The following is a 13,087-nucleotide window of genomic DNA, read 5'->3' on the forward strand; positions in this document are numbered from 1 at the left end:
CCCATGACATGCAGTGAACGGGTCCCACACTGTGGTGGCCCCCATGTCCAATCTCCCTGGCCCCGACGGGTAAGCCGTAAAAAGGGACGAAGGCCCTACGGCCTGGGTTGGCAGGGTCAAACCCCCCGCCCCTGACACACCAGGCCCTGGCAAAAGCAGCCCCAGGGGCCTGTGTTCCTGCACTAGGAGCCAGGGGGGGGGGCAAACCTGGGTACAGGTGTCCCCCCCCCGAAACAAAAACCCCAAGAAACTGGGACCGAGTGGCAACAATATTTAAATAATTAAGTTAGACCATAACTGTACTGAAGTTTGTCCATGATTTCACTGAAATAGTAAAGGCTTGGAACAAACTTCCAGCAGACCCGGTAGATGAATCCACAGCAACAGAATTCAAACATGCCTGGGATAAACATATATCCATCCCAAGATAAAATACAGAACAGAACAAGGGCAGACCAGAGGGACCAATGGGTCTATTCTTGCCGTTATATGTCCATGGTTCCATATAAATATATGAAATAATTGCAACCATCATCAGTCCCATTATTATTATTATAATCTTGTGTACCCGTGGTTCTTATTTTACACATGAAGGAACCGGGGCCACCCGGGCCCCAAGAGGGCAGCAAAAGGCCTCTGCCCAAACAGGCAGCGCAGCAGCAGGAAGCTGCCGCCACGGGCCCAACTGCCCTCTGTTTTTATTTATTTTATGTTTATTTATTTTTATTGTTTTTCGGGGGCCACGAAACGGGAGGGGCCGCACACGCGAGCCCTCCGCCCGAGCCCCCCACGTCCCCAAGGGGGCTACCAGAACGATCCCCCCCCCAGAAATAGGGGGGGCAACAGCCAAACGGCACAAGGCCAGGCCTTCCCGCCGGACCCGAAGCCCCCAAACCATTCCCCCGAGCCTCCGATGAGGCTCTCAAAATGGCGACCGCAACACGCGGCCGCCTTTTAGCGGGGTGGGGGTGGGAGGCCTCACGCGGGACTCCTCCGAAAGCCCATTGCTGCCCAAGAGCTCCTAGCGAAGATGGGCAGCGCCATCCTCGGATGGGCCGAAGCCTGCTGCCCGCGATGAGCAGGCCACCTCAAGCCTCCAACGAGGCCTCCAAAGCGACGGCCGCCTCCACGCGGCCGCCGAAAGGCTCCAAGAGCAGACAGCCAAGTGTCTGCTCCTTTGACTGGGTCCGGGCGAACAGGCTTGGCCCAGGGCCTGCAGCCCTTAAATAGGGCCAGCAAGCCCCGCCCGGTCCCCACGTCATTCCAGGCCACGTGGGCCTGGCTTTCCCGGCCGAAATCTCATCTCGCGAGATTTCGGCCGAAAACAAAATGGCGGCCGCCATAGAAGAGTCCGGTGTCTGCCCGGCCCTTCCGCAAAAGCGCCGTGGCCGGTAAGTCGAGCCGGCGATATTCTATTAATCTGAAATGGTTCTTGGATGTTATCTTTTAAAAAAAATATTATTATATTGATGGTCTTTGACTGTAATAAAGGTCTATTTATTTAAAAACAATCAAGGCAAATTAAAATGTTTCAGATATGAATTGAGCTGTACCTTCTCTTAGGGAACTATCACATCATCTCTGTCTCAAAGACTGTGTCGAAAGCCCAATGCTGTCTCATCATCATCCTGCTGATGAGTAAACAACACACCGCATTGCCACAGGAGCAACATGCATGTCAACGGGGAATAAAATTTGCAACATCATAACCAGAAATTGTTCTTTCACCCAGTTTTAGTTACATGAAAATGTATTTGTATTTAGTTCAGATCTATGTGAATTCTTTAAAAAAAAAACTATTTATAGAATGTTGATGTCACAGTTTTCAGAGATTTTTCTACAATTCAAAATAAACAATTGAATGTACTTAACCTGAGGGAGATTGTTGTTATAGAAATTTTTCATGTGTTACCAAATAAAAGTGAATTGGCTCTTAAAAAGAGCATCTAATGTCAAACACACACACACACCTACATTTTGTTGATGCCAAATGTAAACCCTTTGGAAGACACTCCAAAATTTGCCACAATTGCTGAGCTCCTGTTGTTGTTCTCACAGACAGAATAAAAAGATGAACTTCCCCTGAAAATCTCAATGTACAAAGTTAACAACAACAACAACAGACGTAGAAGGGACCTTGGAGGTCTTCTAGTCCAACTCCCTGCTTAGGCAGGAAACCCTACGCTACTTCAGACAGATGGTTATCTAACATCTTCTTTAAAACTTCCAATGTTGCAGCATTCACATCTTCTGGAGGCAAACTGTTCCACTGATTAATTGTTCTAACTGTCAGGCAATTTCTCCTTAGTTCTAAATTACTTTTCTCCTTGTTTAGTTTCCACCCATTGCTTCTTGTCCTATCCTCGGGTGCTTTGGTGAATAGATTGACTCCTTCTTCTTTGTGGCAACCCCTGAGATATTGGAACACTGCTTTCATGTCTCCCCTGGTCCTTTTTTTCATTAAACTCATCATGCCCAGTTCTTGCAACCATTCCTCATATGTTTTAGCCTCTAGTCCCCTAATCATCTTTGTCACTCTTCTCTGCACTTTTTCTAGAGTCTCAACATCCTTTATGTGGAAGGAAGGACTCTTTTAGACATATGGCTCATTTGTTAGCTTTAAAAACACACAAATAGACAACAAATGTACCCCCAAAATCAGACATCCGTTATAATAAGCCCAATTGAGTGCATGTCAATAAGGCCAAGCATTTATTTCAAGGTTCAAAAAAATATAAGACAGAGTCTTATTTTTGGGGAAACAATAGTTCTTTCAGAAATAATGTAACATAGATTCATCTAAATAAACCAGCTAAGATATAAATATCAGTTCTACGCTAGGTGACTTCCAACAAATAGAATACTTTTAAATCCAACCTGTAAGAATAATATAATCATTACTGTAACCAGATCTATGTAATCAATAAATGACCCAGCAGATGGATTGATCCACAGTTCAAACCAAGTAGACTGTTATGTAAATCAGAAATGACAGAATACAGGGGAATCTCAAGGCTTCTATGCTAGAGGTTTAAGTAGAATTTCCACGGCACTACTTTTTAAACTTGACTTTTCGGGTAATAGTGAAACTGTTAGGACACTGAGCCCAGATATGTAGAAGACAGCTTAGAGTACACAATAGTTGTATACTGCATGTCTCCCTCTCTTTGGACAGACAATGATAAAAGTAATATGCAATTTATATTGAGTTTTGCAAAGCCTTCGATTCAGTGGTCCATGACAAACTACTCCTAAAACTCAAATCCTATGGCATCTCAGGATTCCCCCACAGCTGGATTACTGCATTCCTGTCAAACAGGCAACAAGTTGTCAAAATTGGAAGCGCCATTTCCACCCCTGTCCCGGTTAAAAGTGTCGTTCCCCAAGGCAGCGTATTAGGACCGACTCTATTCATTCTCTACATCAATGACCTCTGCAATCATATCACAAGCAACTGTGTTCTTTTCACTGACGATGTAAAACTTTTCAACACCACGGACAACACATCTACTCTCCAAAAAGACCTCGACTTTGTCTAACATTGGTCTAACACATGGCAACTTCAAATATCAACCAGCCAATGTTCTACCCTCCACATCGGCAAAAAGAATCCAAACCTCATATATAAACTGAATAAACAAAATCTCACAGCCAACCCCCCTCAGTAAAAGACCTTGGAATACTAATATCAAATGATCTAAGTGCCAAAGCCCACTGCAACAATATCACCAAAAAGGCTTCTAGAGTTGTTAACCTGATCCTACGCAGCTTCTGCTCTGGCAATCTCACACTACTCACCAGAGCCTACAAAACTTTTGCCAGACCCATCCTTGAACACAGTTCATCTGTCTGGAACCCATACCACATCTCGGACATCAACACCCTTGAAAATGTCCAAAGATACTTCACCAGAAGAGCCCTTCACTCCTCCACTCGAAACAGAATATCCTACGAAAGCATACTATCAATCCTAGGTCTAGAAAGCTTACAACTATGTCGCCTAAAACACAATCTAAGTATTGCCCACAAGATCATATGCTGCAACGTTCTACCAGTCAATGACTACTTCAGCTTCAATCGCAACAACACAAGAGCACGCAACAGATTCAAACTTAATATTAACCGCTCCAAACTTGACTGTAAAAAATATGATTCAGCAACCGAGTTGTCGAAGCGTGGAACTCATTACCTGACTCAGTAGTGTCAACCCCTAACCCCCAACATTTTTCCCTTAGACTATCCACCATTGACCTCTCCAGGTTCCTTAGAGGTCAGTAAGGGGCGTGCATAAGTGCACCAGTGTGCCTTCCGTCCCCTGTCCAATTGTCTCTCCTTATCTCATTTATCTTTTCTTCCTTTCAGATATGTTCACCTATATTTTTATATCTTTTTTCCTATTCTTTTCTTTATTTATATTATTACATATCTATTCTCTTCAATGTGTATTATGTATTGGATAAAATAAATAAATAAATAAATAAATAGATAGATAGATAGATAGATAGATAGATAGATAGATAGATAGATAGATAGATAGATGAATGAATGAATGAATGAATGAATGAATGAATGAATGAATGAATGAATGAATGAATGAATGAATAAATAAATAAATAAATAAATAAATAAATAAATAAATAAATAAATAAATAAAGCAATTTTAGTGCTTTCTTCCCTAAAGTGAGGGTGGGGGGAGCTTAGGTTATGGTCTTCATCCAATTTGGACTGACATCTGCTTCTCAGGTACCTGGCCCCAAAAGAGAAGGTTCATGACTGTACAACACTTGCTACATTATTACAAGTGTCAAGAGGGCATCTTTATCCAAAGCATGTGTTCCTGTACTTCCTAATCAAGGTATTTCAGTTTTGTATAAATAAAGGGTGAAAATGCAGTGGTTTAGCTGAATCTTTGTCTCTATCCATAACCATGCAAATTGAAGTCAGTCTTGCAGAAAATATCATGTTCTGGATTAGGGGTCTGTTTGAAGCTTCAATTTAGAAATTGCATTTGAAATTGATTCAATCAAATCACTGAATCAAAACAATCCTCCCCAGTGAATTTGAAGTTGAAGCAAATTATGAAATTGAATTAAATGCAATGAAGTTATTTCAATACCCTAGAAGCATTTGCCACATTTGCAAATTTCCTAAACAGTTTCAGAAAACTGAAGCAGTTTGATTTTTTTCCCCTCTAACGTTTTCTCTGGAGCTGTATTAGTAACATTTTCTAGGTCAGAACAGCTATAAATAATTTATAAATCCTAGTAATTGTCTGACCCGTTGTGGGATGAGTATCATTCATCTTCCCTCAACACAAACTTTACTACTGATTGTAGCACTTTAGCGGTAATAGAGATGATAATGTAAAAGGAACTGCCCTCTGCTCATTTCCTGTTGAATAAGCTGGAGACTAGTATGCTTGGTACCCTACCAGTCATATTGGGCGAATAGGAACTGACATGCCAGTCGTGTGTCAGGAAGTCGTCTATATAAAGTCATCTTTACTTTCCCTTCCCAGATCTTTGCACAGCCTCCCTGCAAGTTGCACAGGAGTTGAAGCTGGCTAAATAGCAATAGAACCTAGACATATATTTTGTTTAAAGTGCTTTACAGCTTTCTCGAAGTGGTTTACAGAGTCAACATATTGCCCCCAACAATCTGGGTCCTCATTTTACCCACTTTGGAAGGATGGAAGGCTGAGTCAACCTTGAGTGTGGTGAGATTTGAACTGCCAAATTGCAGACAACCATCAGTCAGCAGGGTAGCCTGCAGTACTGCACTCTAACCACTGCGCCACCATGGCTCACCGTGGCCCATCATGGCTAAAGAGGGAGACCTGTTAACCTGTGACATGACTTGAAATACAGTATCTCCCTTGCTTCAGTCTGTGCTCCCTCCCCAGCCCACCCCACAAGATTAGGGAGGTGGTGACTATAACTTTGTTAGATAAATGTGTATGCCACTGTACCCTTTCACTGTATCCTTGTGTGATTGGACACACAAGGAATTTGTCTCGGTGCATATAAAAGAAAAGATAAGTTTGTCAAAAATCATAAGGTATGACACTTAATGATAGGTACAAATAAGCAATCAAATCATATTAGGAACCAGTCAATATAAATTGTAAAGATACAAGCAACAAAGTTACAGTCATAGTCATTTGTGGGAGAAGGTGGGTAATGGGAACGATGAGAAGATTAATAGTAGTGCAGACTTTGTAAATAGTTTGACAGTGTTTTCATCACAGAATTTTTGTATTATAGTTATATCCTGAGACCAGCTGTTTTTGATATATATATATCTAAGCCTCCTCTCCTTTTTTCCCTCTGATAATTCTACAATCCTGTCTGCTCTAAGTATCTAAAACCCTGGTATATGTATGCTACTGTCATCAATTTTCTCATTTATCCAGGATTCAATAAAGCATCAGGCAGATGCATTGTGAAAATCAGAATTGCAGCTTAAAAGGAGTATTTCATCCATTTTGTTAGCAAATGAATGTAAATTGTAAGAAAGATTGAAGGGAGCAGGGCTTTTAAAATTCCCTTATTCCTTAGTCTATTTAAAATTGTCTCTGCCATTTAAATTTGCTTTTGGTGATCCATAGCTAGCTTGCAATAGGACCATATATCATAAAATGCCCTTGGAAAAAATAGCCTTAGCCAAAATAAACACCACAACATGCGTAACATATCAAAACCAAGAAATGACAATAATACAGAACACAAGTGAATATACCAATGGTGAACCACAATTCTAAAAGAACCTCTGGGAAAGTTTGGTCTTCATAGACTGGATCCTCCTTGGGAGCCCCTACCAACCCCGTGGCCCATCTGTAAGCTACAGATCCAGACGAATAGGTTGAGCTCACTCTGTTCCATAGCTAAAGCATTGCAGGTGATCCATGCAGTGGACAGGAGGAAGGGAGAGAACAAAGTGCATGCCTAAAATTGCTTTTGGCAGAACTCCATCCTACCACCTTATTTTTTTCCACCTGTCAAATGAGAATGTTTAATGGGAGGGAAAACTCAGCCACCAATCATTGCAACCTAAATGGCCCTATGTTAAACTACCCAGGACAATACCACTGTAATTTTCACTGTCATTAAGTACAGACAGAGTCATTGTGAAACAGCAGTTCGACTTGACTACTTCAGCACTTCTAATTTTCCAGTAAATGGAGGAGCCGGTTGGACAGAATGGCAGAAAAGAAGCCGAGGAGCCACTTTGTCAACCTTTGGTGTCTTCTATTTCTGAAATTTTGTCATGATTTTTAAACCAAATGCTTAATACTCCCAATTGTAATTGCTCCCAATATTCTGTATCCCAGAGGAATTGCACACATACATTTTTTGAGAGGAAAATAACTTAGGAAAGGAGAAATATTTCATGGTTTGTTGCATTATGAAAGCCCAGCAGATGGATAATGGAATGGGTCATCTAGAATGGATCGTCTAGAATTCTGATCAGAATAATTCTGTATTCCAACCCGTTATTTAGGCTTGTTGCGTCAAATTGATCCTGAAAGCCTGGGAAGGGACAAATCTAGAAATTATACAGCCCACTTAATTTATTTTGAATGGATTAGATAACACCCATCCATGAAGTTTCTAATAGAACTCATGAAGCTTCTATTCAGCCTCATCTGTATTAGAAACATAGAAGTCTGACAGCAGAAAAAGACCTCATGGTTCATCTAGTCTGCCCTTATACTATTTTCTGTATTTTATCTTAGGATGGATATATGTTTATCCCAGGCATGTTTAAATTCAGTTACTGTGGATTTATCTACCACATCTGCTGGAAGTTTGTTCCAAGGATCTACTACTCTTTCACTAAAATAATATTTTCTCATGTTGCTTTTGATCTTTCCCCCAACTAACTTCAGATTGTGTCCCCTTGTTCTTCTGTTCACTTTCCTATTAAAAACACTTCCTTCCTGGACCTTATTTAACCCTTTAATATATTTAAATGTTTCGATCATGTCCCCCCCTTTTCCTTCTGTCCTCCAGACTATACAGATTGAGTTCATTAAGTCTTTCCTGATACATTTTATGCTTAAGACCTTCCACCATTCTTGTAGCCCGTCTTTGGACCCGTTCAATTTTGTCAATATCTTTTTGTAGGTGAGGTCTCCAGAACTGAACACAGTATTCCAAATGTGGTCTCACCAGCATTCTATATAAGGGGATCACAATCTCCCTCTTCCTGCTTGTTATACCTCTAGCTATGCAGCCAAGCATCCTACTTGCTTTCCCTACCACCTGACTGCACTGTTCACCCATTTTGAGACTGTCAGAAATCACTACCCCTAAATCCCTTTCTTCTGAAGTATTTGCTAACACAGAACTGCCAATACAATACTCAGATTGAGGATTCCTAGGACAATTAGAACAATTCATTTGTGCATGCATATATCTATATCTCTATAGATATAAATAGATATAGATATATAGATCCATGTTTCTAATTTCAGCATTATTCTTTTCAGCAAAATACTAGAACAGTGCGCCTAGTTACCTCAAGAGCAATCTACATTGCATTATATTATTGAAAAGAAGCCTGCTGGCCAAACCAACAACCTTCAGGAGCTGAAGATGTTTTTTCGGAGACAAATACTGAATTAAAGACGATGTCATTAGACCACATCTTGTTTCAAAACTGAAAATCAAGAAGTGACCAATGCAGCCATTTTGGAGTAAAAATCATGAGATGTTCATTCTTACCCGTTTTTCTGCAAAGATGCAACACCTCAGAAAGAAAACTTCCCATTAACCCTTCTCCCATAGATGTTGGCATGTCATCACAGTGTATGGAGGAGTGCGGCGGTGGGTTACTAGCACAAACGCTAAATTGTGCTCACCGCCATGGCTCATAAGTGCTTCTGGGGCCAGCACAATTTTGCTTCTGCACCTGTGGAAATAGCAAAATTTTGCACAGAGTTGCAGGTGTGCCCGTGTTTTGGCATGCATGGAAGCAACAAAACCTTGCTGAAACACGGGCGCACCTGTGGCTCCATGCGCAATTTTGCTACCTCCACAGGTGCACTGGCCCCAAGCACTTACAAGCCACGGTGGCGAGCACAATTTAGCGTTCCGGCTAGTAGCTGGAGGAGTGTGTGTGTGTGTGTGTGTGTGTGTGTTGGGTTCTGGTTTGCTGCGCAGTGCTGAAAACCAAAAACATCTTCTGCACATGTGCAGAAACGAAAAACAATGGTGCCACCAAGAGAGCTGGTTCAAAGGTATAGCAGGCCTTAGTCGCTGCCAGTTCCACCAATCCGAGGTGGCACAGCAGGTAGAGTGCTGTACTGCAGGCCACTGAAGCTGTCTGTAGATCTGTAGGTTCAAATCTCATCACCGGCTCAAGGTTGACTCAGCCTTCCATCCTTCTGAGGTGGGTAAAATGAGGACCCGGGTTGTGGGGGCAATAGGCTGGCTCTGTTAAAAAGTGCTATTGCTAACATGTTGTAAGCCGCCCTGAGTCTAAGGAGGAGGGCGGCATAAAAATTGAATCAATCAATCAATCAACAAACAAACAAACCCAGGCTTCCAACTTTCTACCAGCTCCATAGATAGGTCCAAACCAGAAGGAATCCAACTGTTGTGTGTGTGTGTGACAAAATGGTAGTTGTGATTGTCAGATTGAAGCATTTTTACATATGTATATATAATGAACATTAAAATAGGGTGGGGCCTGAATCACGAGGAGAAAGCCACCATATTGATTTTTTTTTTTTTTAAACCTGGCTGCAGATACTGCTGGTGGTTTTTCCAGGAGAATGTGACCCACTATTAGGAAGGCAAAAACTCTAGCATGTCATTTGTCTGTATATAATAAAACTACTGTATCTCTTTTAGCATTAAAAAGTATCAAAGGCTGGTTGCAAATACTCTTGTCATATCCTGGAGTGTCAACCATGATGCATTGTTTACTAAGTACTGTATCTAAGTATCATCAGGAAGTGACACTTTGGAAATTGTCCTCATCTGAAAAAATAAATCTGATTTTTCACAATTTATTTATTTGTTTATTGGACTTGTATGCCGCCCCTCTCCGAATTTAAAATGTTCCTGCAAAAGTCATTATCCCCTTTAGGTACTTGAAAGTTTACTGGATGATTCAGTGGCCAAAAAGAACACAGAAAAAGTTTTCATAACTCTACTAACATTCTTGCTAAATAAATATTAATTTCTTTTTTTTTCATTAACGTTAAAATTATATACTCACAGTGGCTCTGCCATCAGCTGCCATCCAAAATACTGAAATAAATGGTGAAGCTGAAAAAGAAATGGCATAATTACATTTTAAATACTAATAATGCTAGGAAAATGCATGTCGTTAGCATTTAATGGACATACTGGAGTGCTGCTCATTACACTGTGCTCTATTCCATGCAACATAATTCAAAATAACTCTCTAAATAGCAGGTCTGCAGAAGTCCCTGAAACCATGGGTTGAGGATTGAAACAAGGAACCAAAGACAAACAGGTGAAAGAAAGACCTCAGAGAGGAAAGAAATAGATCCTTTCCACACATTGCACTGAACCTGAATTCATAGAAGCATAGAAACATAGAAGTCTGATGGCAGAAAAAGACCTCATGGTTCATCTAGTCTGCCCTTATACTATTTCCTGTATTTTATCTTAGGATGGATATATGTTTATCCCAAGCATGATTCAGTTACTGTGGATTTATCTACCACGTCTGCTGGAAGTTTGTTCCAAGGATCTACTACTCTTACAGTAAAATAATATTTTCTCATGTTGCTTTTGATCTTTCCCCCAACTAACTTCAGACTGTGTCCCCTTGTTCTTGTGTTCACTTTCCTATTAAAAACACTTCCCTCCTGGACCTTATTTAACCCTTTAACGTATTTAAATGTTTCGATCATGTCCCCCCTTTACCTTCTGTCCTCCAGACTATACAGATTAAGTTCATTAAGTCTTTCCTGATATGTTTTATGCTTAAGACCTTCCACCATTCATGTAGCCCATCTTTGGACCCTTTCAAATTTTGTCAATATCTTTTTGTAAGTGAGGTCTCCAGAACTGAACACAGTATTCCAAATGTGGTCTCACCAGCACTCTATATAGCGGGATAATAATCTCCCTCTTCCTGCTTGTTATACTTCTAGCTATGCAGCCAAGCATCCTACTTGCTTTCCCTACCGCCTGACTGCACTGTTCACCCATTTTGAGACTGTCAGAAATCACTACCCCTAAATCCTTTTCTTCTGAAGTTTTTGCTAACACAATACTCAGATTGAGGATTCCTTTTCCCCAAGTGCATTATTTTACATTTGGAAACATTAAATCCTTTAAATCATAGTTTGTTGTCATTAGAAATTGCCTGGTAGATACACAATAGGTCAACCCCAAGTGCGCAGAGGTGAAATCCAGCAGTTCTGACAGGTTCTGGAGAACCGATAGCAGAAATTTTTAGTTGGGAGAACCTGCAAATACCACCTCTGGCTTGCCTTAGAGTGAGGTGGAAATGGGGATTTTGCAGTATCCTTCCCCAAGAAGTGGGAAGGGAGATTTTGCAATATCCTTTCCCTGGAATGGGAGGGAATGGGGATTTTGCAATATCCTTCCCCCCAGGAATGAGGTGATAATATAGATTTTGCAATATCTTTCCTCCAGGAGTGGGGAGGGAATGGAAATTTTGCAGTATCCTTTCCCTGGAATGGGGTGGGAATGGAAATTTTGCAATATTCTTCCCCAGGGAGTGGGGAGAAATGGGGATTTTGCAGCGTCCTTCCCACACCATGCCCGCCAAGCCATGCCCATAGAACTGGTAGTAAATAAATTTGGATTTCATCACTGCCCAAGTGGTTTGTATACATTGGCTAAAAATGAGTAGCCCCTCCACTTCCATAATTGACTATACAAGAGGTGGGTTGGGGAAACCAGACATGTAGGCTGAAATCCATGAGGAGAAAAGGACATAGGATAAATAGTGAAGAAGAGGAAAGAGTTCTCTAGGGATTCACAATTATACCACTGGTGCAACTCCCTGATTCTTCAGACAGGAATCAAATAGTCCATGAGTCATTTTCTTCTCTTCTGCACCCAACACTCTTGAGTAAAAATCCAAAGGCCCAGATTTCAAAGTAGGAAAGCCTTTGATGTGTGGGGCACTGCTGCAGGAACTTTTGTTCTGAGTGTAATTTTTGCTCAGTGGGCAATAACAATAAATGGAGTACATATCCCCTGTGCTTAAAACAGGAGCACAAAGCACACAACAGTGCACACTATGATGTTAGAAAGCTTGGGTGTATTTTTTTCATCCATAGCTGTGCAAAGGCAGGCTCCAATTTCTACAGTTTAGAAATTCAATCATTGATTGCCACCTTCACCCTCGATGAAGAAATGTCCTTATTTTAATTTTATGCCTCTTCAGATTGTCTCCAATTCTCTCATGGCACTGAAAGGAGGCATAACTGATGCAGCATCTATGTATAATGACACAACTCTGATACTCCAACCATAAACGCCACATCGGACCAGAATATCTCCGAGACCGCCTTCTGCTGCACGAATCCCAGAGACCGATTAGGTCCCACAGAGTGGGCCTTCTCTGGGTCCCGTCAACTAACAATGTCGGTTGGCGGGCCCCAGGGGAAGAGCCTTCTCTGTGGTGGCCCCGACTCTCTGGAACCAACTCTCCCCAGAGATTAGAACTGCCCCCACCCTCCTTGCCTTTCGTAAACTCCTCAAAACCCACCTTTGCCCTCAGGCATGGGGGAACTGAGATATCTCCCCCGGGCCTATACAATTTGTGTATGGTATGTTTGTACATATGTCTGCTTAATAATGGGGTTTTTAAAATATTTTAAATTGTAAATTATTAGATTTGTTATGAACTGTTTTATTCTGTTGTGAGCCGCCCCAAGTCTACGGAGAGGGGCGTAGATAGATAGATAGATAGATAGATAGATAGATAGATAGATAGATAGATAGATAGATAGATAGATAAACGCAACTGGTTTTTGAACAATTTCCACTAGTAAAATATGATACTAAGGATTGAAGCACATCTTGATAGATCATAGGAGCTTCAATTACTCCGAGATTCTTCATTAAAA

The 13,087-nt window shown here is 41.2% G+C and overlaps 1 protein-coding gene across 1 annotated transcript in view; it reads right to left on the minus strand.

Moving 5' to 3' along the window:
* Positions 1 to 10,282, minus strand: part of IPCEF1 (interaction protein for cytohesin exchange factors 1) — a 53,052-nt gene extending 42,770 nt beyond the window's left edge. Inside the window, exon 1 of the mRNA XM_070733740.1 lies at positions 10,228 to 10,282. Within this exon, the coding sequence (XP_070589841.1) occupies positions 10,228 to 10,251 (24 nt within the window). The 5' untranslated portion in view covers positions 10,252 to 10,282. The remainder of the gene's footprint in view (positions 1 to 10,227) is intronic.
* Positions 10,283 to 13,087: the final 2,805 nt, after the last annotated feature.

Source organism: Erythrolamprus reginae, chromosome 1 (genome assembly GCF_031021105.1).
Source record: "Erythrolamprus reginae isolate rEryReg1 chromosome 1, rEryReg1.hap1, whole genome shotgun sequence".
Taxonomy (NCBI): domain Eukaryota; kingdom Metazoa; phylum Chordata; class Lepidosauria; order Squamata; family Dipsadidae; genus Erythrolamprus; species Erythrolamprus reginae.